Consider the following 22,725-nt stretch of genomic DNA (forward strand, 5'->3'; position numbering starts at 1 on the left):
CTTGGAGTCCTCCAAGTCCCTAGTGGCCGCAGGCACCACAATAGGCTGGTTCAAATGAAACGCTGACACCACCTTAGGGAGAAACTGGGGACGAGTCCTCAATTCTGCCCTATCCATAAGGAAAATCAGATAAGGCTTTTATAAGACAAAGCCGCCAATTCTGATACTCGCCTGGCAGAAGCCAAGGCCAATAACATGACCACCTTCCACGTGAGATATTTCAGATACACGGTTTTTAGTGGTTCAAACCAATGTGATTTTAAGAAACTCAACACCACGTTGAGATCCCAAGGTGCCACAGGAGGCACATATGGGGGCTGAATATGCAGAACTCCCTTTACAAATGTCTGAACTTCAGGTACTGAAGCTAGTTCTTTCTGAAAGAAAATCGATAGAGCCGAGATCTGTACCTTAATGGAACCCAGTTTTAGGCCCATATTCACTCCTGCTTGCAGGAAATGCAGAAATCGACCTAGTTGAAATTCCTCAGTTGGGGCCTTTTCGGCCTCACACCATGCAACATATTTCCGCCATATGCGGTGATAATGATTTGCTGTAACCTCTTTCCTGGCTTTAATAAGCGTAGGAATGACTTCCTCCGGAATGCCCTTTTCTTTCAGGATCCGGCGTTCAACCGCCATGCCGTCAAACGCAGCCGCGGTAAGTCTTGGAACAGACAGGGCCCCTGCTGTAGCAGGTCTTGTCTTAGCGGCAGAGGCCACGGGTCCTCTGAGATCATCTCTTGAAGTTCCGGGTACCATGTTCTTCTTGGCCAATCCGGAACCACGAGAATTGTGTTTACTCCTCGCTTTCTTATTATTCTCAATACCTTTGGTATGAGAGGCAGCGGAGGGAACACATAAACTGACTGGTACACCCACGGTGTCACCAGAGCGTCCACAGCTATCGCTTGAGGGTCTCTTGACCTGGCGCAATACCTCTCTAGTTTTTTGTTTAGGCGGGACGCCATCATGTCCACCTGTGGACGATCCCACTGATGTACAATCATTTGGAAGACTTCTGGATGAAGTCCCCACTCTCCCGGGTGGAGGTCGTGTCTGCTGAGGAAGTCTGCTTCCCAGTTGTCCACTCCCGGAATGAACACTGCTGACAGTGCTAGTACATGATTTTCCGCCCATCGGAGAATTCTTGTGGCTTCTGTCATTCCCATCCTGCTTCTTGTGCCGCCCTGTCGATTCACATGGGCGACTGCCGTGATGTTGTCTGACTGGATCAGCACCGGCTGGTGTAGGAGCAGGGATTTTGCTTGACTTAGGGCATTGTAGATGGCCCTTAGTTTCTGGCATGGAACCTGCCGAATGGAATTGCTTCGTAAGAAGCTACCATCTTTCCCAAGACCCGCGTGCAGTGATGCACCGATACCTGTTTTGGTTTCAGGAGGTCTCTGACTAGAGAAGACAACTCCCTGGCTTTCTCCTCCGGGAGAAACACTTTTTTCTGGACTGTGTCCAGAATCATCCCCAGGAACAGTAGACGTGTCGTCGGGACCAGCTGTGACTTTGGGATATTCAGAATCCAGCCGTGCTGGTTCAGCACTTCCTGAGATAGTGCTACTCCCACCAACAACTGTTCTTTGGACCGTGCCTTTATTAGGAGATCGTCCAAGAACGGGATAATTAAAACTCCCTTTCTTCGAAGGAGTATCATCATTTCCGCCATAACCTTGGTAAATACCCTTGGTGCCGTGGAGAGTCCAAACGGCAGCGTCTGGAATTGGTAATGGCAATCCTGTACCACAAATCTGAGGTACTCCTGGTGAGGATGGTAAATGGGGACATGCAGGTAAGCATCCTTGATGTCCAGGGAAACCATGTAATCCCCCTCGTCCAGGCTTGCAATAACCGCCCTGAGCGATTCCATCTTGAACTTGAATTTTTTTATGTACATGTTTAAGGATTTCAAATTTAAAATGGGTCTCACCGAACCGTCCGGCTTCGGTACCACAAATAGTGTGGAATAGTAACCCCGGCCTTGTTGAAGTAGGGGTACCTTGATTATCACCTGCTGGGAATACAGCTTGTGAATTGCCGCTAGCACCGCCTCCCTGTCTGAGGGAGCAATCGGCAAGGCAGATTTTAGGAACCGGTGGGGTGGAGCCGCCTCGAATTCCAGCATGTATCCCTGAGATACTACTTGAAGGATCCAGGGATCCACCTGTGAGCGAGCCCACTGATCGCTGAAATTTCTGAGGCGGGCCCCCACCGTACCTGGCTCCACCTGTGGAGCCCCACCGTCATGCGGCGGACTTGGAAGAGGAAGCGGGGGAGGACTTTTGTTTCTGGGAACCTGCTGTCTGTTGCAGCCTTTTTCCCCTACCTCTGCCTCTAGACAGAAAAGACCCTCCTTTTCCACGCTTGCTTTTCTGGGTCCGAAAGGACTGAACCTGATAAAATGGCGCCTTCTTAGGCTGTGAGGGAACATGGGGTAAAAATGCTGACTTCCCAGACGTTGCTGTGGAAACTAGGTCGGAGAGACCATCCCCAAATAATTCCTCCCCTTTATAAGGCAAAACTTCCATGTGCCTCTTGGAATCTGCATCTCCCGTCCACTGACGAGTCCATAAGCATCTCCTAGCAGAGATAGATAATGCACTTACTTTAGATGCCAGCCGGCAATTTCCCTCTGTGCATCTCTCATATATAAGACTGAATCTTTTATATGGTCAATCGTTAGCAGAATAGTGTCTCTGTCTAGTGTGTCAATATTTTCTGACAGTTTTTCTGACCATGCAGCGGCAGCACTGCACATCCAAGCTGACGCAATAGCTGGTCTAAGTATAATGCCTGAGTGTGTGTATACAGACTTCAGGATTGCCTCCTGCTTTCTATCAGCAGGCTCCTTAAGGGCGGCCGTATCCTGAGAGGGTAGTGCCACCTTTTTTGACAAACGTGTGAGCGCTTTATCCACCCTAGGTGGTGTTTCCCAACGTGACCTATCCTCTGGCGAGAAAGGGAACGCCATTAGTACCTTCTTAGGAATTACAAATTTTTTATCAGGGAAAAGCCACGCTTCTTCACACACTTCATTTAGTTCATCTGATGGGGGAAAAACTACGGGTAGTTTTTTCTCTCCAAACATAACACCCTTTTTTGTGGTACCTGGATGTAAATCAGAAATGTTTAACACCTCTTTCATTGCCTCAATCATGCAGTGAATGGCCCTGACAGGCATTAGGTTTGACTCATCGTCGTCGACACTGTTATCAGTATCCGTGTCGACATCCGGGTCTGCAAACTGAGGTAGCGGGCGTTTTAGAGCCCCCGACGACCCCTGAGGCACCTGGACAGGCACGAGCTGAGATCCCGGCTGTCCCACATTTGGCATGTCGTCAAATTTCTTATGTAAAGAATCTATACGTGCACTCATTTCTTTCCATAAGTTCATCCACTCGGGTGTCTGCCCCGCAGGGGGTGACGTCCCTTCAAAATGCATCTGCTCCGCCTCCACCTCATTATCCTCATCAAACATGTCGACACAGCCGTACCGACACACCCCACACACACAGGGAATGCTCAACAGAGGACAGGACCCACAAAAAGCCCTTTGGGGGGACAGAGTGAGAGTATGCCAGCACACACCAGAGCGCTATATATATACAGGGACTAACTCAGTTATGTCCCTAATAGCTGCTTTTCATATAATATATGTATATATACTGCCAAATTTAATGCCCCCCCTCTCTTTTCCCTCTTACTGTTACTGTATATTGCAGGGAAGAGCCAGGGAGCTTCCTTCCAGCCGAGCTGTGAGGGAAAAATGGCGCCAGTGTGCTGAGGAGATAGGCTCCGCCCCTTTTTCGCGGCCTATTCTCCCGCTTTTTATGGAATTCTGGCAGGGGTATTTACCTCATATATAGCCTCTGGGGCTATATATTGAGGTATTTTAGCCAGCCAAGGTGTTATTATTGCTGCCTCAGGGCGCCCCCCCCCCCCCCCCCCCCCCAGCGCCCTGCACCCTCAGTGACCGGAGTGTGAAGTGTGAGAGGAGCAATGGCGCACAGCTGCAGTGCTGTGCGCTACCTTGGTGAAGACAGAGTCTTCATGCCGCCGATTTTCCGGACCATCTTCTTGCTTCTGGCTCTGTAAGGGGGACGGCGGCGCGGCTCCGGGACCGAACACCAAGGACTGGGCCTGCGGTCGATCCCTCTGGAGCTAATGGTGTCCAGTAGCCTAAGAAGCCCAATCCGGCTGCAAGCAGGCGAGTTCGCTTCTTCTCCCCTTAGTCCCTCGCTGCAGTGAGCCTGTTGCCAGCAGGTCTCACTGAAAATAAAAAACCTAAGTCTATTCTTTCTAAGAGCTCAGGAGAGCCCCTAGTGTGCATCCAACCTCGGCTGGGCACGAATTCTAACTGAGGCTTGGAGGAGGGTCATAGTGGGAGGAGCCAGTGCACACCAGGTAGTCTGAAATCTTTCTAGAGTGCCCAGCCTCCTTCGGAGCCCGCTATTCCCCATGGTCCTTACGGAGTTCCCAGCATCCACTAGGACGTCAGAGAAATTACAATACAGTTATTCCATTCATATACTCTGGTACTTTCCCATACATTGGGAATCCAAAACATCACAAAATTAGTAGAGCTAGACTTAACAGTTTCAAACAAATGAAACAACTCATGGATTACTGGTGTGGGTTCTTATTTTGGCAAAATGCAGTTTTGGAAGCCAGTGTAGCAGTTAAGATCAGCAAATGTCAGATTGGGAATTCTGAGATAGATAGATAGATAGATAGATAGATAGATAGATAGATAGATAGATAGATAGATAGATAGATAGATAGATAGATAGATAGATAGATAGATTTTTGCTCCAAAAGAAGGACAATTGGAATGTGTCGCACATATGTCACACAATCAGCCATGTGTTTATATTGTTAGCACCTACCTCTCTCAGAAGGTCATCCATACTGTCCTGCAAAGAGGCAATATAAAGAGAAATTAGTACAGCAAGATCCAACTAGCATTTTCACTGTAGCACTGATTCCATACAATAACGCAGGCCACAAATAAAGTTGTGTACAATGCACAACAATCCCTCCACCCACACTGCTGTATTTTTTTCCCTGTTGCTTTTAAAAGACAATTTTAACTATAAGAAGTAAGGACACACCACAATTGTCTGCTGTAGCTAGCTCAATAACAAATGAAACCACAGTTGCCTTTTCAATCATAGTATCTGTTCTTAGGGGCACATCCAATAACAGGTTATCTGGATTGTCTAAAGCAGTAGTTCTGAAACATCTGTCCTTAGGACCTTAAACAGTTCACGTTTTCCAGGTCACCCAGCAGGTGCACAGGTGTAGTCATTACTCCCTGACACATTTTAAAAGATCCACAGGTGGAGCTAATCATTTTACTTGTGATTTTATGAGGAGACCTGGAAAACATGAACTGTCTGGGGTCTGGAGGACCGAGTTTGAGAACCAATGGTCTAAAGGCAATATAGCCTCAGAACCCTTTTAACAATATGGAAACTGCTGGCGATTTTCTTTACAATTCCTATTAGGCCAAACAGAAAATAGGATTTTGGTACCTACCTGTAAATCCTTTTCTCATAGTCTGTAGAGGATGCTGGGGTCCACATTAGTACCATGGGGTATAGACGGGTCCACCAGGAGCCATTGGCACTTTAAGAGTTTGAGAGTGTGGGCTGGCTCCTCCCTCTATGCCCCTCCTACCAGACTCAGTCTAGAAACTGTGCCCGAGGAGACAACATACTTCGAGAGAAGGACTTAACACAGATAGTGGTGAGAGTCATACCAGCTCACACATACAAGGCACGTCAAGACAACTAGCTTGAACTACTCAGCAACAGCTGAAACATTACTTACCAAGTAACAATGCAGTACGCAACTAAACGAAATTGTACTGAACCAAATAACAATTTGCAGGAAAACGAAGCGCTGGGCAGGCGCTCAGCATCCTCTACGGACTATGAGAAAAGGATTTGCCGGTAGGTACCAAAATCCTATTTTCTCTTATGTCCTAGAGGATGCTGGGGTCCTCATTAGTACCATAGGGATGTACCAAAGCTCCCAGAACGAGAGGGAGAGCGCGGAGGCTCCTGCAGAACTGATTGACTGAACTTCAGATCATCAGAGGCCAAAGTATCGAACATGTAGAACTTTGCAAACATGTTCGACCCAGACCAAGTTGCAGCTCGGCAAAGTTGCACTGCCGAGACACCCCGGGTAGCCGCCCAGTAAGACCCCACCTTTACGAGTAGAGTGGGCCTTAACGGATTTTGGACACGGCAGTCCTGCCGTAGAATAAGCATGCTGGATAGTGAACCTAATCCAGCGAGAAATAGTCTGCTTAGAAGTAGGACACCCAATCTTCTTGGGATCATACAGGACAAACAGAGAGTCCGATTTTCTGTGACGAGAAGTTCTCTTCACATAAATCTTCAGAGCCCTCACGACATCCAAGGACTTTGAAGTAATTGAGGAGTCAGTAGCCACTGGCACCACAATAGGTTGGTTGATATGAAATGCCGACACAACCTTTGGAAGAAACTGCTGATGAGTCCAGGACTCAGCTCTATCTTCGTGGATGATCAAGTAAGTGCTTTTGCATGATAAAGCCCCCAGCTCGGAGACACGACTAGCAGAAGCTAAGGCCAACAAAGTGACCGCTTCCATGTAAGAAATTTGAGCTCCACCTCCTGAAGAGGCTCAAACCAATACGACTGGAGGAACTGCAACACCACGTTAAGGTCCCATGGTGCCGTAGGCGGTACAAAGGGAGATTGGATGTGCAGAACTCCCTTCAAAAAGGTCTGAACCTAAGGGAGGGCAGCCAATTGCTTCTGAAAGAAAATGGATAAGGCTGAAATCTGGACCTTCACATATCCCAACCTCAGACCCATATCCACTCCTGCTTGCAGGAAGAGGATGAAACGTCCCAGTTGAAATTCCACCGCAGGAAACTTCTTGGACTCACACCAAGAAACAATACGATGGTAATGTTTTGACGTTATCACTTTCCTAGCCTGTATGAGGGTAGGAATAACTTTATTCGGAACGCCCTTCCGAGCAAGAATCAGGCGCTCAACTTCCATGCCGTCAAACGTAGCCGCGGTAAGTCTTGATAGGCGAACGGCCCCTGCTGCAGCAGGTCCTCCCGAAGAGGAAGAGGCCTAGGCTCTTCTTGCAGTAGATTCAGAAGGTCCGCATACCAAGCCCTTCTTGGCCAATCTGGGGCAATGAGGATCGTTTGAACCCTTGTTCTCCTCATGAGCTTTAGGATTCTTGGGATGAGTGGGAGTGGTGGAAACACGTACACTGACTGGAACACCCACGGAGACACCAGGGCGTCCACTGCCACTGCCTGTGGGTCCCTCGACCTGGATCAATAACGCCGAACCTTCTTGTTGAGACGAGAGGCCATCCTGTCTATTTGGGCTAATCCCCAAAGACCTGTTATTTTCTTGAAAACCTTCGGATGGAGACCCCACTCTTCTGGATGGAGATCGTGTCTGCTGAGGAAGTCTGCTTCCCAGTTGTCTACTCCCGGAATTAAGATGTCTGACAGCGCCAACGCGTATTTTTCTGTCCAGAGGAGTATTCTTGTCACCTCTGACATTGCCGCTCTGCTCTTTGTTCCGCCCTGTCGGTTTATGTGAGCCACTGTTGTTACGTTGTCCGACTGCACTTGGATGGCCCGCTTTCTCAGAAGAGGGGCCGCCAGAAGAAGACCGTTGTAGACGGCTCTTAGTTCCAGGATGTTGATGGGAAGGCCGGCTTCCAGGCTTGACCACCGTCCTTGGAAGGTTACTCCTTGAGTGACTGCTCCCCAGCCCCGGAGGCTCGCCTCAGTTGTTAGCAGGGCCCAGTCCCGAATCCCGAACCTGCGGCCTTCTAGAAAGTGAGGCCATTGGAGCCACCAGAGGAGAGAAATCCTTGCCTTCGGCAACAGATGAATTCTCTGATGCATGTGGAGGTGAGATCCAGACCACTTGTCCAGGAGATCCAGTTGGAAGGGTCGAGCATGGAACCTCCCGTACAGGAGAGCCTCGTAGGAGGCCACCATCTTTCCCAATAGGCGAATGCATTGATGAACCGACACCCGGGGTGGATTCAAGACATCCCGGACCATGGATTGGATCACCAACGCCTTGTCCCGCGGAAGAAACACCCGCTGCACTTCCGTATCCAGGATCATTCCCAGAAATTACAATCTCTGGGTTGGTTCCAAATGTGACTTTGGAAAATTCAGAATCCACCCGTGACTCTGGAGCAGTCGCGTTGTGAGAACAATGGACTGCAGCAGCTTCTCCTTGGACGATGCCTTTATCAGGAGATCGTCCAGATAAGGAATGATGTTCATACCCCGCGGAGTAGCATCATCATTTCCGCCATCACCTTAGTAAACACCCTCGGTGCTGTGGAGAGGCCGAATGGCAGGGCCTGGAACTGAAAATGACAGTCCAGCAATGCGAAGCGGAGACAAGACTGATGCGGCAGCCAAATCGGAATGTGAAGGTACGCATCCTTGATATCCAGTGATACCAGGAATTCCCCCTCTTCCAGACCTGATATCAACGCCCTGAGAGACGCCATCTTGAACTTGAACTCCTTCAGAAAGGGGTTCAACGATTTTAGGTTCAGAATGGGCCTGACCGAACCATCTGATTTCAGTACCACGAAAAAATTTGAATAGTAACCCTTTGTCAGCATGTGAGGTGGTACTGGCACAATGACCTGTGCCTCCACCAGCTTTTGGACAGCGTCTTGAAGCACTGTGCTGTCCTCCAACAGAGTTGGTAAGCCCGACTTGAAAAAACTATGAGGAGGGAGACTTTGAAATTCCAGCCTGCATTCCTGGACACAATATCTACTACCCAGGGATCCAGGCCGGACGATACCCAGACATGACAGAACTGTCTGAGTCTCGCTCCCACTGGCCCCACCTTCGGGCCATCCCGTCCACAGTCATGCGGGGGACTTTGGGGTACCTGAAGCTGGCTTTTGTTCCTGGGAACCTGCAGCGGCAGGTTTCTTGGACTTAACCTTACCTCCCCTAAAATAAGATTTTACTTACCGATAAATCTATTTCTCGTAGTCCGTAGTGGATGCTGGGACTCCGTAAGGACCATGGGGAATAGCGGCTCCGCAGGAGACAGGGCGCAAGAATAAAAGCTTTAGGATCAGGTGGTGTGCACTGGCTCCTCCCCCTATGACCCTCCTCCAAGCCTCAGTTAGGATACTGTGCCCGGACGAGCGTACATAATAAGGAAGGATATTGAATCCCGGGTAAGACTCATACCAGCCACACCAATCACACCGTACAACTCGTGATCTGAACCCAGTTAACAGTATGATAACAACGAAGGAGCCTCTGAAAAGATGGCTCACAACAACAATAACCCGATTTTGTTAACAATAACTATGTACAAGTATTGCAGACAATCCGCACTTGGGATGGGCGCCCAGCATCCACTACGGACTACGAGAAATAGATTTATCGGTAAGTAAAATCTTATTTTCTCTGACGTCCTAGTGGATGCCTGGACTCCGTAAGGACCATGGGGATTATACCAAAGCTCCCAAACGGGCGGGAGAGTGCGGATGACTCTGCAGCACCGAATGAGAGAACTCCAGGTCCTCCTCAGCCAGGGTATCAAATTTGTAGAATTTAGCAAACGTGTTTGCCCCTGACCAAGTAGCTGCTCGGCAAAGTTGTAAAGCCGAGACCCCTCGGGCAGCCGCCCAAGATGAGCCCACTTTCCTTGTGGAATGGGCTTTTACAGATTTAGGCTGTGGCAGGCATGCCACAGAATGTGCAAGCTGAATTGTACTACAAATCCAACGAGCAATAGTCTGCTTAGAAGCAGGAGCACCCAGCTTGTTGGGTGCATACAGGATAAACAGCGAGTCAGACTTTCCGACTCCCGCCGTCCTGGAAACATATATTTTCAGGGCCCTGACAACGTCAAGTAACTTGGAGTCCTCCAAGTCCCTAGTAGCCGCAGGCACCACAATAGGTTGGTTCATGTGAAAAGCAGAAACCACCTTAGGGAGAAATTGAGGACGAGTCCTCAATTCTGCCCTGTCAGAATGAAAAATTAAGTAAGGGCTTTTATATGATAAAGCCGCCAATTCTGACACACGCCTGGCTGAAGCCAGGGCTAACAGCATCGTCACCTTCCATGTGAGATATTTTAAGTCCACAGTGGTGAGTGGTTCAAACCAATGTGACTTAAGGAACCTCAAAACAACATTGAGATCCCAAGGTGCCACTGGAGGCACAAAAGGAGGTTGTATATGCAGTACCCCTTTTACAAATGTCTGAACTTCAGGTACTGAAGCCAGTTCTTTCTGGAAGAAAATCGACAGGGCCGAAATTTGAACCTTAATGGACCCTAATTTTAGGCCCATAGACAGTCCTGTTTGCAGGAAATGGAGGAAACGACCCAGTTGAAATTCCTCTGTAGGGGCCTTCTTGGCCTCACACCACGCAACATATTTTCGCCAAATGCGGTGATAATGTTTTGCGGTTACATCCTTCCTGGCTTTGACCAGGGTAGGGATGACTTCATCTGGAATGCCTTTTTCCTTCAGGATCCGGCGTTCAACCGCCATGCCGTCAAACGCAGCCGCGGTAAGTCTTGGAACAGACAAGGCCCCTGCTGGAGCAGGTCCTTTCTTAGAGGTAGAGGCCACGGGTCTTCCGTGAGCATCTCCTGAAGTTCCGGGTACCAAGTCCTTCTTGGCCAATCCGGAACCACGAGTATCGTTCTTACTCCTCTCCTTCTTATGATTCTCAGTACTTTCGGTATGAGAGGCAGAGGAGGGAACACATACACTGACTGGTACACCCACGGTGTCACCAGAGCGTCCACCGCTATTGCCTGAGGGTCCCTTGACCTGGCGCAATATCTGTCTAATTTTTTGTTTAGACGTGACGCCATCATGTCAACCTTTGGTTTTTCCCAACGGTTTACAATCAGGTGGAAGACTTCTGGGTGAAGTCCCCACTCTCCCGGGTGAAGGTCGTGTCTGCTGAGGAAGTCTGCTTCCCAGTTGTCCACTCCCGGAATGAACACTGCTGACAGAGCTATCACATGATTTTCCGCCCAGCGAAGAATCCTTGCAGCCTCTGCCATTGCCCTCCTGCTTCTCGTGCCGCCCTGTCTGTTTACGTGGGCGACTGACGTGATGTTGTCCGATTGGATCAATACCGCCTGACCCTGAAGCAGGGGTTTCGCTTGACTTAGGGCATTGTAAATGGCCCGTAGTTCCAGAATGTTTATATGAAGAGATGTTTCCATGCTTGACCACAAGCCCTGGAAGTTTTTTCCCTGTATGACTGCTCCCCAGCCTCTCAGGCTTGCATCCGTGGTCACCAGGATCCAATCCTGAATGCCGAATCTGCGGCCCTCTAGAAGATGAGCACTCTGCAACCACCACAGGAGAGACACCCTTGTCTTTGGTGACAGGGTTATCCGCTGCTGCATCTGAAGATGCGAACCGGACCATTTGTCCAGTAGATCCCACTGAAACGTTCTTGCATGGAATCTTCCGAATGGAATTGCTTCGTAAGAAGCCACCATTTTTCCCAGGACCCTCGTGCACTGATGCACTGACACCTGGGCTGGTTTTAGGAGGTTCCTGACTAGCTCGGATAACTCCTTGGCCTTCTCCTCCGGGAGAAAAACCTTCTTCTGGACTGTGTCCAGAATCATTCCTAGGAACAGAAGACGTGTCGTTGGAATCAGCTGCGATTTTGGAATATTTAGGATCCACCCGTGCTGACGTAACACTATCTGAGATAGTGCTACTCCGACTTCTAACTGTTCCCTGGACCTTGCCCTTATCAGGAGATCGTCCAAGTAAGGGATAATTAATACGCCTTTTCTTCGAAGAAGAATCATCATTTCGGCCATTACCTTGGTAAAGACCCGAGGTGCCGTGGACAACCCAAACGGCAGCGTCTGAAACTGATAATGACAGTCTTGTACTACAAACCTGAGATACCCTTGGTGAGAAGGGTAGATTGGGACGTGGAGATAAGCATCTTTGATGTCCAGAGACACCATATAGTCCCCTTCTTCCAGGTTCGCTATTACCGCTCTGAGTGATTCCATCTTCAATTTGAACCTTTTTATGTAAGTGTTCAAGGATTTCAGATTTAAAATTGGTCTCACCGAGCCGTCCGGCTTCGGTACCACAAACAGCGTGGAATAATACCCCTTTCCTTATTGTAGGAGGGGTACCTTGATTATCACCTGCTGGGAATACAGCTTGTGAATGGCTTCCAGAACTGCCTCCCTGTCGGAGGGAGACTTTGGCAGAGCAGACTTCAGGAACCGGCGAGGGGGAAACGCCTCGAATTCCAGTTTGTACCCCTGCGATACTACCTGTAGAATCCAGGGATCCACTTGCGAGTGAGCCCACTGCGCGTTGAAATTCTTGAGACGGGCCCCCACCAAGTCTGAGTCTGCTTGTAAAGCCCCAGCGTCATGCTGAAGACTTGGCAGAAGCAGGGGAAGGCTTCTGATCCTGGGAAGCGGCTGCATGGTGCAGTCTTTTTCCCCTTCCTCTGCCCCGGGGCAGAAAGGAATGGCCTTTTGCTCGCTTGTATTTATGGGAACGAAAGGACTGAGTTTGAAAAGACGGTGTCTTTTTCTGTTGATGTGAAGTGACCTGGGGTAAGAAGGTGGACTTTCCAGCCGTTGCCGTGGCCACCAGGTCCGAAAGACCAGCCCCAAATAACTCCTCCCCTTTATACGGCAATACTTCCATATGTCGTTTGGAATCCGCATCCCCTGACCACTGACGCGTCCATAACGTTCTTCTGGCAGAGATGGACATAGCACTTACTCTTGATGCCAGGGTGCAAATATCCCTCTGTGCATCACGCATATATAGTAATGCATCCTTCAAATGCTCTATAGTTAACAATATATTGTCCCTATCCAGGGTATCAATATTTTCAGTCAGGGAATCCGACCACGCGACTCCAGCACTGCACATCCAGGCTGAAGCGATTGCTGGTCGCAGTATAACACCAGTATGTGTGTATATACTTTTTAGGATATTTTCCAGCCTTCTATCAGCTGGTTCTTTGAGGGTGGCCGTATCAGGAGACGGTAACGCTACTTGTTTAGATAAACGTGTGAGCGCCTTATCTACCCTAGGGGGTGTTTCCCAACGTGTCCTAACCTCTGATGGGAAAGGATATAGTGCCAATAATTTATTAGAAATTAGCAGTTTTTTGTCGGGAGAAACCCACGCTTTATCACATACCTCATTCAATTCATCTGACTCAGGAAAAACTATTGGTAGTTTTTTCACCCCCCACATAATACCCTTCTTAGTGGTATTTGTAGTGTCAGAAATGTGCAATGCTTCCTTCATTGCCGTGATCATGTAACGTGTGGCCCTACTGGACATTACGTTCGACTCATCACCGTCGACACTAGACTCCGTATCTGTGTCTGTGTCGACCCACTGAGGTAACGGGCGTTTTAGGGCCCCTGACGGTGTCTGAGACGCCTGGACAGGCACTAATTGATTTGCCGGCTGTCTCATGTCGTCAACAGTTTTTTGCAAAGTGTTGACATTATCACTTAATTGTTTGAACACGATCATCCAGTCAGGTGTCGACTCCCTAGGGGGTGACATCACTAACGCAGGCAATTGCTCCGCCTCCACATCATTTTCCTCCTCATACATGTCGACACACACGTACCGACACACAGCACACACACCGGGAATGCTCTGATAGAGGACAGGACCCCACGAGCCCTTTGGAGAGACAGAGGGAGAGTCTGCCAGCACACACCCAGCGCTATATATATATACAGGGATAACCTTATATAAGTGTTATTCCCTTATAGCTGCTGTTTATATTGTCATTTGCTGCCAATAGTGCCCCCCCTTCTCTTTTTTACCCTGATTCTGAAGCAGGACTGCAGGGGAGAGTCAGGGAGCCGTCCTTCCAGCGGAACTGTGAGGGAAAATGGCGCTTGTGTGCTGAGGAGATAGGCTCCGCCCCTTCACGACGTCCTTATCTCCCGCTTTTTTGTGTAAAAATGGCAGGGGTTAAAATACATCCATATAGCCCAGGAGCTATATGTGATGTATTCTTTTGCCACCTAAGGTATTATCATTTATATTGCGTCTCAGGGCGCTCCCCCCCCAAGCGCCCTGCACCCTCAGTGACCGGAGTGTGAAGTGTGCTGAGAGCAATGGCGCACAGCTGCGGTGCTGTGCGCTACCTTAGTCTGAAGACAGGATTGTCTTCTGCCGCCGATTTCACCGGACCTCTTCGTCTCTTCTGGCTCTGTAAGGGGGACGGCGGCGCGGCTCCGGTGACCCATCCAGGCTGTACCTGTGATCGTCCCTCTGGAGCTAATGTCCAGTAGCCTAAGAAGCCCAATCCACTCTGCACGCAGGTGAGTTCGCTTCTTCTCCCCTTAGTCCCACGATGCAGTGAGCCTGTTGCCAGCAGGACTCACTGAAAATAAAAAACCTAAATTAAACTTTTATTCTAAGCAGCTCAGGAGAGCCACCTAGCCTGCACCCTTCTCGTTCGGGCACAAAAATCTAACTGAGGCTTGGAGGAGGGTCATAGGGGGAGGAGCCAGTGCACACCACCTGATCCTAAAGCTTTTATTCTTGTGCCCTGTCTCCTGCGGAGCCGCTATTCCCCATGGTCCTTACGGAGTCCCAGCATCCACTAGGACGTCAGAGAAAGAATGTATTGGATGATCTGGCCTTTCTAGGCTTGTTGTGCCAAAAGGACTGCTGTACAGCTGAGGAGAAGGATTTCTTCGGAGCAGATGCTGCTGAGGGAAGAAACGGAGACTTACCCGCTGTAGCGGTGGATATCCACGCGTCTAGAGCTTCCCCAAAGAGAGCCTGACCTGTATAGGGTAGCGACCCCACACTTCTTCTGGATTCCGCGTCGGCCAACCACTGGCGGAGCCACAGTCCCAGACGAGCTGAAACAGACATGGAAGAAATTCCCGCAGCCATGGAACCCAGGTCTTTCATGGATTCTACCATAAAACCTGCAGAATCATGAATGTTGCGTAAATACAATGCAACGTCATCCCTATCCATTGTATCCCAATCCTCAATTAAGGTAGCCGACCACTTCACTATTGCCTTTGCAATCCATGCACTAGCAATAGTGGGACGTAATATGGCCCCTGAAGCAGTGTACATTGATTTAAGCGTGTTATCAATTTTCCTATCTGCCGGCTCCTTTAAGGCGGTAGATCCCGGTACAGGTAAAACTACCTTTTTTGAGAGTCTAGATACAGATGTGTCAACAATCGGCAGGTTTTCCCACCTTTTCCTATCCTCCTCAGGGAAAGGAAAAGCCACCAGAATCCTGTTAGGGATCTGAAACTTCTTTTCAGGGTTTACCCATGCTTTTTCAAATATAGCATTCAGCTCCTTTGATGCAGGGAAGGTTAGTGAGGCTTTTCTATTTTCAGTGTTAAAAAGCCTCCTCAACCTGCTCAGGTGTGGTATCATTTACATTTAACACATCCCTGATAGCCTCTATCAACAATTGCACCCCCCTTGTAAGAGATGCGGGCCCCCGCAACACATCCCCATCACCCTCTGTAGTGTCAGAATCGGTATCCGTGTCGTCTTGTGTGACATGCACAAGCGCACGTTTGTGGGTTTATATAGCGGGGTGTCTTGAGGTACCAGACACCGGCCATACTGCCATAGAGCTCTGTAATACCTGGGTTGCAGATTCATTACTAGCAACCCTGTCAGAAATCTGAGAAATCCAAGATTTGATAGAGGAAAGCCACTCTGGTTCCCTTGCTGGTATCTGTGCTAAACCAGTGCTAACCTGATTACATGGAACGGGATCATCCTGGGAGGATAAGTCCTCTGCAGCATATGACACAGTGTCCCTGGATATAGCTAAAGGAGACCACCAAACACTCCACACACACACACACACACACACACACACACACACACACACACACACACACGTGGGGGTAGACAGAGTCTCCCCCCTCCTTCCCAAGAATGGCAAAAGAGACACAGAGATTGGAGCCAACCCACACACAGCGCTTTTTTGCAAGGAGAACCCCTTGTCAGCGCTAACTGTGCTCCTTAATAGGAGACACAGTCTAATTACAGCCTCCCCTCCTTTCTACAATCCCCTGGTACCGTGTACAGTCAGCTGGAGTTGCTGTGGAGGGATCTGAATCTTCCTCTCAGCGCTTGCAGGCAGGAAAATGGCACTGGAACGCTGCTGGGTCGGCTCTGAGAAGCTCCGCCCCCTTAATGGCGCTGTCTTCCGGCTCTTCAGGTGATTATACTGGCCTGAGGAAAGTTGCTAGCTGATTGCAGCGAAACGCGTCAGGTGTACCAGGGACCCCCGCCAGGAGCTGTTCTGAAGGAGGACCGAACCATCCCCCAAACTTCGTCCAGACGATCCATCTAAACTCTGAGACTACAAATAGCTATAGCCGCACAAAAGGACTGTGTCAACCGTAATGCATGAGGAGCCCTCCACTAAAAAGAATCTGGAGCACACTACCCTCTAACGGTAAACTGCCTATCTATTGGCTACTGCTTATCTCTGAGACTGTTGTTTATGCTGGACTGTAGACTTGTAGGGGAAAACAATCCGGAACGGTCACCTCAAAACTTTCAACTTTCAAACATTACCTCCTGGCGTATTGGGTAAACCTATCGAAGTGTCTTATGAATTTTAGATCATATACCAATTGTATTTGACATATATTTGTCCTATATGTACCTAGTTCTTAATTGTTACCTATTGCATCTATTTTAGGAATAAATTGTGTTCTTATTTACATCACTTGTTGTATCCATCAAATTTAGCGCGGTCTCATTCCACCCTTTTTTTCTGTTCTGTAAACGGGAGTGACTTCCCCTATTCAGAGACTGCTGCTTGGTGAAGCATCTCCTATCTAAAGCGCCCGAGCACCCTAGGGTATCCATTTCTGAGGAAAGTTGCTGGCTGAGATCCCTGGACCCCAACAGGCTTGCTGACCAGTGGGGGGGGGGGGTTAGCGCTGGCCCAGGGCGCCCCTCACAGCGCCGCACTATGTGCCTCTGGTACCGTTCCGTAGCGCGGTTAATACCGCGCTCCCTCCCCATTGCCGCCATCTTCACCCTGGCCCCCGCTTGCTAGGGGGGGTCAGTGACTAACTCACCACTCTCTCCAGCTCTGTAAGGGGGTCGGCGGCATGCTGCTGGGGTGAGCTGTTCCCCTGTGGAGGAGACCGATCAGACCCCTCTGGAGCTCAGTGTCCAGTCAGCAGAGTCAGTGGCTCAGACCCCGCAGGGCGGACCCTGCTCCCCTCTTAGTCAACAGCAGCCTCCCTGTAAAAAAATAAACTCTAAAATAAAACTTTACTAGACAAGCTCAGGAGAGCTCCCCTAGCTGTGACCGGCTCCTCCGGGCACATTTTCTAAACTGAGTCTGGTAAGAGGGGCATAGAGGGAGGAGCCAGCCCACACTCTCAAACTCTTAAAGTGCCAATGGCTCCTGGTGGACCAGTCTATACTCCATGGTACTAATGTGGACCCCAGCATCCTCTAGGACGTAAGAGAAATAAATGTTACTAATTCTGTCCAAAAGGCTGGGGCCCTTAGGTACTTAGGGCTTCACTCAGCTTCCGACGCAGAAGTGCAGAAATAGCTATTCTTCAATTTTCCGCACATGCAGGTGCTCATGTGCAAGGACTTAGATTGCGTTTGTGCGTGATTGCAATCTAAGGCCTGGCGGGGACGGGGCATGTTTGCGGCGTTTTAGGGGCGACATCGTGGACGCGCAATCCAGACAACACAGGCATGTCCGGACCATTTTTGGGGTGTGCCGCGACGGCTGCGTGACGTCATACGCAGCCACTGCGACCCATAATATGGCGGCCCCGTGACAATCCTTAAGATGCTAGAGAAATTAGTTGCAGTTTTGCGGGGTTTTTCGCAAAACTAGAACTCATGCTGAATTAGACCCTTACATCATTCACTTAGTCCATTTTTGGCATGTGCCATCTTTCGTCTGCTCATGTTTGAATGTTAGTGGAGGATCTGACCAAAAAACATCTTTTGTGCACAGATTTGACCCTGAAGCGAGCCCAGGATAACTTTAGGAAAAAGGGGCTCACCCTAACTTTACGGTGAATGTAGGTCTTTGGGTCCTGTCACGTCACGCAGCACAACATAACATTTGATCCTAAGCTTTTTTTTTTTTGGGGGGGGGGGGTTCATTGGAAGCTAAAGCAGCGATCCCATATAATTAATGTGTGTAAGTTATTCTTTGTTTTGTTTGTTTTTCTAAGATAAATCACTGTGGCAAACAATAGGAAGCAGACTGATTAATACCCTTTTCCTCTTGGTTTGTTCCTTTATACTGCATTCGCCACTGTATACTGTGACTACTATGGCAACCACAGTCACATTGTACTTGAAGTAGTGAGCAGAGAGGTTTTGGAACAACTCTCTGAGCTATATTTACGCTATGTCCTTACCCCTTCTCCCTCTCTGCATCATATGACATGCTGAGAGCCTGTGTAGGTGTAGTATACTGTGATTGTCATTCATGTCTGTTTCCTACAGAGAAGTTTTTGAAAGGATTACTCGTAGGAGACAGTATAGACAAATGACAGACACATGATTTAAAGGTACTTAACTTGTTATATGAAGATAAAAATTCCTTTTAATCATGCATCTGATTTTCTTAACTGTCCTTTTAAAAATCATTACCTTGTCTGTAGCAAAGTATGGACACCCGATGGAGCAATTAAATTGTTTTGGGAACGGCCATTAAATGTGGCACCAAAAAGTGCTGGGTTTCAGGGCCGCAACTAGGTGTGTGCCTGAGGAGCACTGCCCACAGCGCAAATGCACTGTGGGCGCACTATCAGGCAGCACCCGCAAGTCCGCTCACCACCGATGCCGTTGGCTGCAGCTCTGCCCACTGTCATGTATGTATAGGTGCGCTCGGCTTCTTCTCTGCCGAACACACCACTACATACAAGAGAATGGGCAGCGCTGCAGCTTCCTCCTGCATGCCCCGCCCCCTCCCAGCTTACCCTGTCCACAGCTCATCGTCATTGTCTCTCCCACCCCCAGTGCCCTGCGCCAGGAGGAACGTCTGGGTGGGTGATTGGGAGAGCCGCCAGTGATGCGAGTATGCAGCCGGGTTCCACAGTGCCTGCCACACACTTTGACCCGGTCCGCCATTGCCGCTGCCTCCGACTTTACCAGGCTGCAAGGCATCCGGGAGTCGGGAGCCAGGGAACGTGATGCAGACATCACCGACTGTGGAACCTGCCTGGTCTTACCTCCGTGGCTCACAGGGTAAGAGGGTTGCTGAAAGACACAGAGTGACGGGAGCCGTCCTGGCGACATAAATTTTCAAAACTCTGACCACATGCAGAGACATTGATTCAGCAAAGACATCCGTAGCCACAGGCACCCAATAGGTTGGTACATGTGGAAAGAAGGAACCACCTTCGTAGAAATTGTTGATGAGTTTCCAACTCTGCTCTATCTTCATGGAAGATCAAATAAGGTATCTAGTGAGACCAGACCGCTAACTCAGACACTCGCCTTACGTATGCCAAGGCCAACCTGACGACCCCTGAACAAGTGAGTCACTCCGCCTTACGTAAAGGTTCAAACCCATGTGATTGAAGGAACTGCAACACCCCATAAAGATTCCCTGGTGCCACTGGGGCACAAAAAGAGGTTGGATGTGCAACACTCCCTTCACGACAGTCTGAACTTCTGACAAGGAGTCCAATTGATTCTGAAAGAAAACCGATAAGGTCGATTTTAATAGTTGAAAACTCTGCCGTAGGAGTCTTCTTGGATTCACACCGAAGAAACCTATTTCCTCCAAAAATGGTAGTAATGTTTAGACATTACCCCTTTTCTAGTCCGAATAAGTGTGGGAACTACTTCCGTGGGTATACCCTTACGGACTAATATCTAGCGTTCAACTGTCATGTCGTCAAACGTAGCCGCTGTAAGTCCTAAAACACGCATGACCCCTGTCGCAACAGGTCCTCGCGCAAAGGAAAAGGCCAGGGATCTCCTATGAGCAATTCCTGAGCTCTGGATACCAAGGTCTCCTTGGCCAGTCTGGACCATGAGGCTCGGCCGAATTTTCTTTGTATGAACCCAGAACTTTCGGAACGAGAGAAAACGTAGGGAATACATATACAGACTGAAAACACCCACGGTGTCACCAGTGTATTCAATGTTCCTGTTTGAGGGTCCCTTGACCTGTAACTCTGAAGCTTCTTGTTGAAACGAGATGCCATCATTCCTACTTGAGGAAATCCCAACGACATGTCACCCCTTCGAAGACTACTTGAAGGAGGTCTCCCCACTCCTGGCTGTAGACCATCTGCTGAGGAGGTCTGCTTCTCAGTCGTCCACTTCTGGAACGAACATCGCTGACAAAGCGCTTGTATGTTTCTCCGTCCAGTGGAAAATCCTTGTGGCTTTTGCCATTGCTGTTCTGCTTTTCGTTTGTAGAAAGTCGTTGTAAACGGCCCTTAATTCTAGACCGGTTATGTGGTGACAAGTTTCCTAACTTGACTAACTTCCTTGGAAGTTTTTCCCCCTGAGTGACCGCCCCCCAGCCTCGGAGGCTTGCATCCGTGGTCACCAGGATCCAACGTGATCTCGAACCTGCGCCCCTCTAGGAGGTTAGAACTGCGCAGCCACCACAGGAGTGAGATTCCGGCCTTGGAAGACAGGATTATCCTCCGGTGTATGTGTAGGTGGGAACCGGACCACTTGTCCAACAGGTCCCTCTGGAACACCCTGGCATGGAAACTGTCAAACTGAGTGGGCTCATAGGCCGCAACCATCTTTTCCAGCAACCAAATGTATTGATGAAATGACACTCTTGCTGGACTCGGAATTTGTTTGACCAGACTCTGGATCTCCAGAGCCTTCTCCACTGGAAGAAAACAAACTCATTTTCCAGTATTATTCCCAAAACAGACAACCGCATCGTTGGGACCAACAGTGATTTTGGCAAGCTCAGGACTTAACCCTGTTGTTGAAGAACTGATAGGGAGAGTGCAATGTTTTGTACCAACTGGTTCCTTGTACTCGCTGTTATCAGGGAATCGTCCCAGTACGGGATAACTGTGACTCCGTACTAGCGACGGAGAACCATCATTACCACTATCACCCTGGTGAAAATCCTTGGAGCCGTGGACAGACCAACGGCAACGTCTGAAATTGGTAATGACACCCCTGAATTGCAAACTTCAGGCAAGCCTAATGCGGAGGAAAATGTAATTAGGCCTTCTTTGTGTCTACTGAGACCATGAAAAAAACTCCTTATTCCAGATTGCAGATCACTGCCCTGAGAGATTCCATCTTGGATTTGAATTTCTTTAAGTAGAAAATGAGGGATTTCAGATTTAGGATTGGCCTGACCGAGCCGTCTGGTTTCGGGACCACGAAGAGGCTTGAATAAAAACCTTCTCCCTGTTGTGCCAGGGGAAAACCAGGTCCATGACCTGATCCTGATACAACCTTTGTATTGTGTTGCATACTACCTCCCCGTCCGGAGGAGAATCGGTAATTTGAAAAAATTGGTGAGGGGAAACATCTGGAAACTCCAGTATGCACCCTTGGGACACTATTCGTAAAACCCACGGGTCCAGGTCCGTTCCAGGACTGACCGAAGAGTTTTTTTAGACGTGGTCCCACCGGTGTGGGCTCCCGCAAGAGAGTCCCAGCATCATGCGGTGGATGTGACAGAACAGAGGATGATGTCTGCTCCTGTGATCTTGAAGAGGCTGCTGACCTCTTCCCTTTCCTCCTTCCTCTACCTACAAAGAAAAGGGGAATCTGTATCTATTATGGCGAAATGACTGCATCCGACAATGATGCGTCATCATCCGTTGTGAGGGAACATATGGCAAGAAGGTAGACTTACCAGCGTCATCTGCCGAGATCAAACTAACAAGGCCGTCACCAAATCAGTCTTTACCTTCATAGGAAAGGAAACTCCATTTCTTCTCGGAGTCAGCACCAGCATTCCATTGGTAAATCCACAACGCCCTCCTAGCCGAGACCGCCATGAAATTGGCCCGCGAACCCAAGAGTCCTACATCCCTTGTAGTCGCATGGCAGTATGCTGCAGTGTCCTAGATATGACCCAACTTAAGGAGTATCCCATCTCTCCCCAGGGTATCTATATCGGATGACAAGGTAACCAACCATTTCTGACTACTACTCCCCCATGTACATGCAATAGCAGGTATAATTAACGTACGCGTGGACACATAACTTGAATATAACGTAGCTTCCTGCATACGATCCTTTGTGACAGGGCCCCGTGTAGAACAAGGGGTAACACCCACTTTATCCTCTCCGCGGCGGGAAAAGAATAAACACTCGGAAATTTCTCGAGGATTTGAAACCAACTTGTCAGGGCTGACCCCGACATTTTTCAACAGAGCGCTCAGCACCTGAGAAGGAGGAAATTAACCTCAGCATTCATTATAAATTTCTATAAATATATATATTCATACCCATACACATATATCCATATACACATATATATATATATATCTCTATCTTATTTATATATATATATATATATATATATATATAACTTTTTGTCTGGGTCACAGCTTTATGCAAACTTACTATACATATATACATATAGGTATAGACCTTTCTTTTTTTTCTTTTTTTTAGTCAGATATTGGTGGTGCCG

At 48.8% G+C, this 22,725-nt stretch overlaps 1 protein-coding gene across 1 annotated transcript in view; it reads right to left on the minus strand.

Moving 5' to 3' along the window:
- Positions 1 to 22,725, minus strand: part of CENPK (centromere protein K) — a 153,896-nt gene that overhangs the window by 118,216 nt on the left and 12,955 nt on the right. The window contains exon 2 of the mRNA XM_063963172.1: positions 4,898 to 4,924. Within this exon, the coding sequence (XP_063819242.1) occupies positions 4,898 to 4,924 (27 nt within the window). The remainder of the gene's footprint in view (positions 1 to 4,897; positions 4,925 to 22,725) is intronic.

Source organism: Pseudophryne corroboree, chromosome 1 (assembly GCF_028390025.1).
Source record: "Pseudophryne corroboree isolate aPseCor3 chromosome 1, aPseCor3.hap2, whole genome shotgun sequence".
NCBI lineage: Eukaryota > Metazoa > Chordata > Amphibia > Anura > Myobatrachidae > Pseudophryne > Pseudophryne corroboree.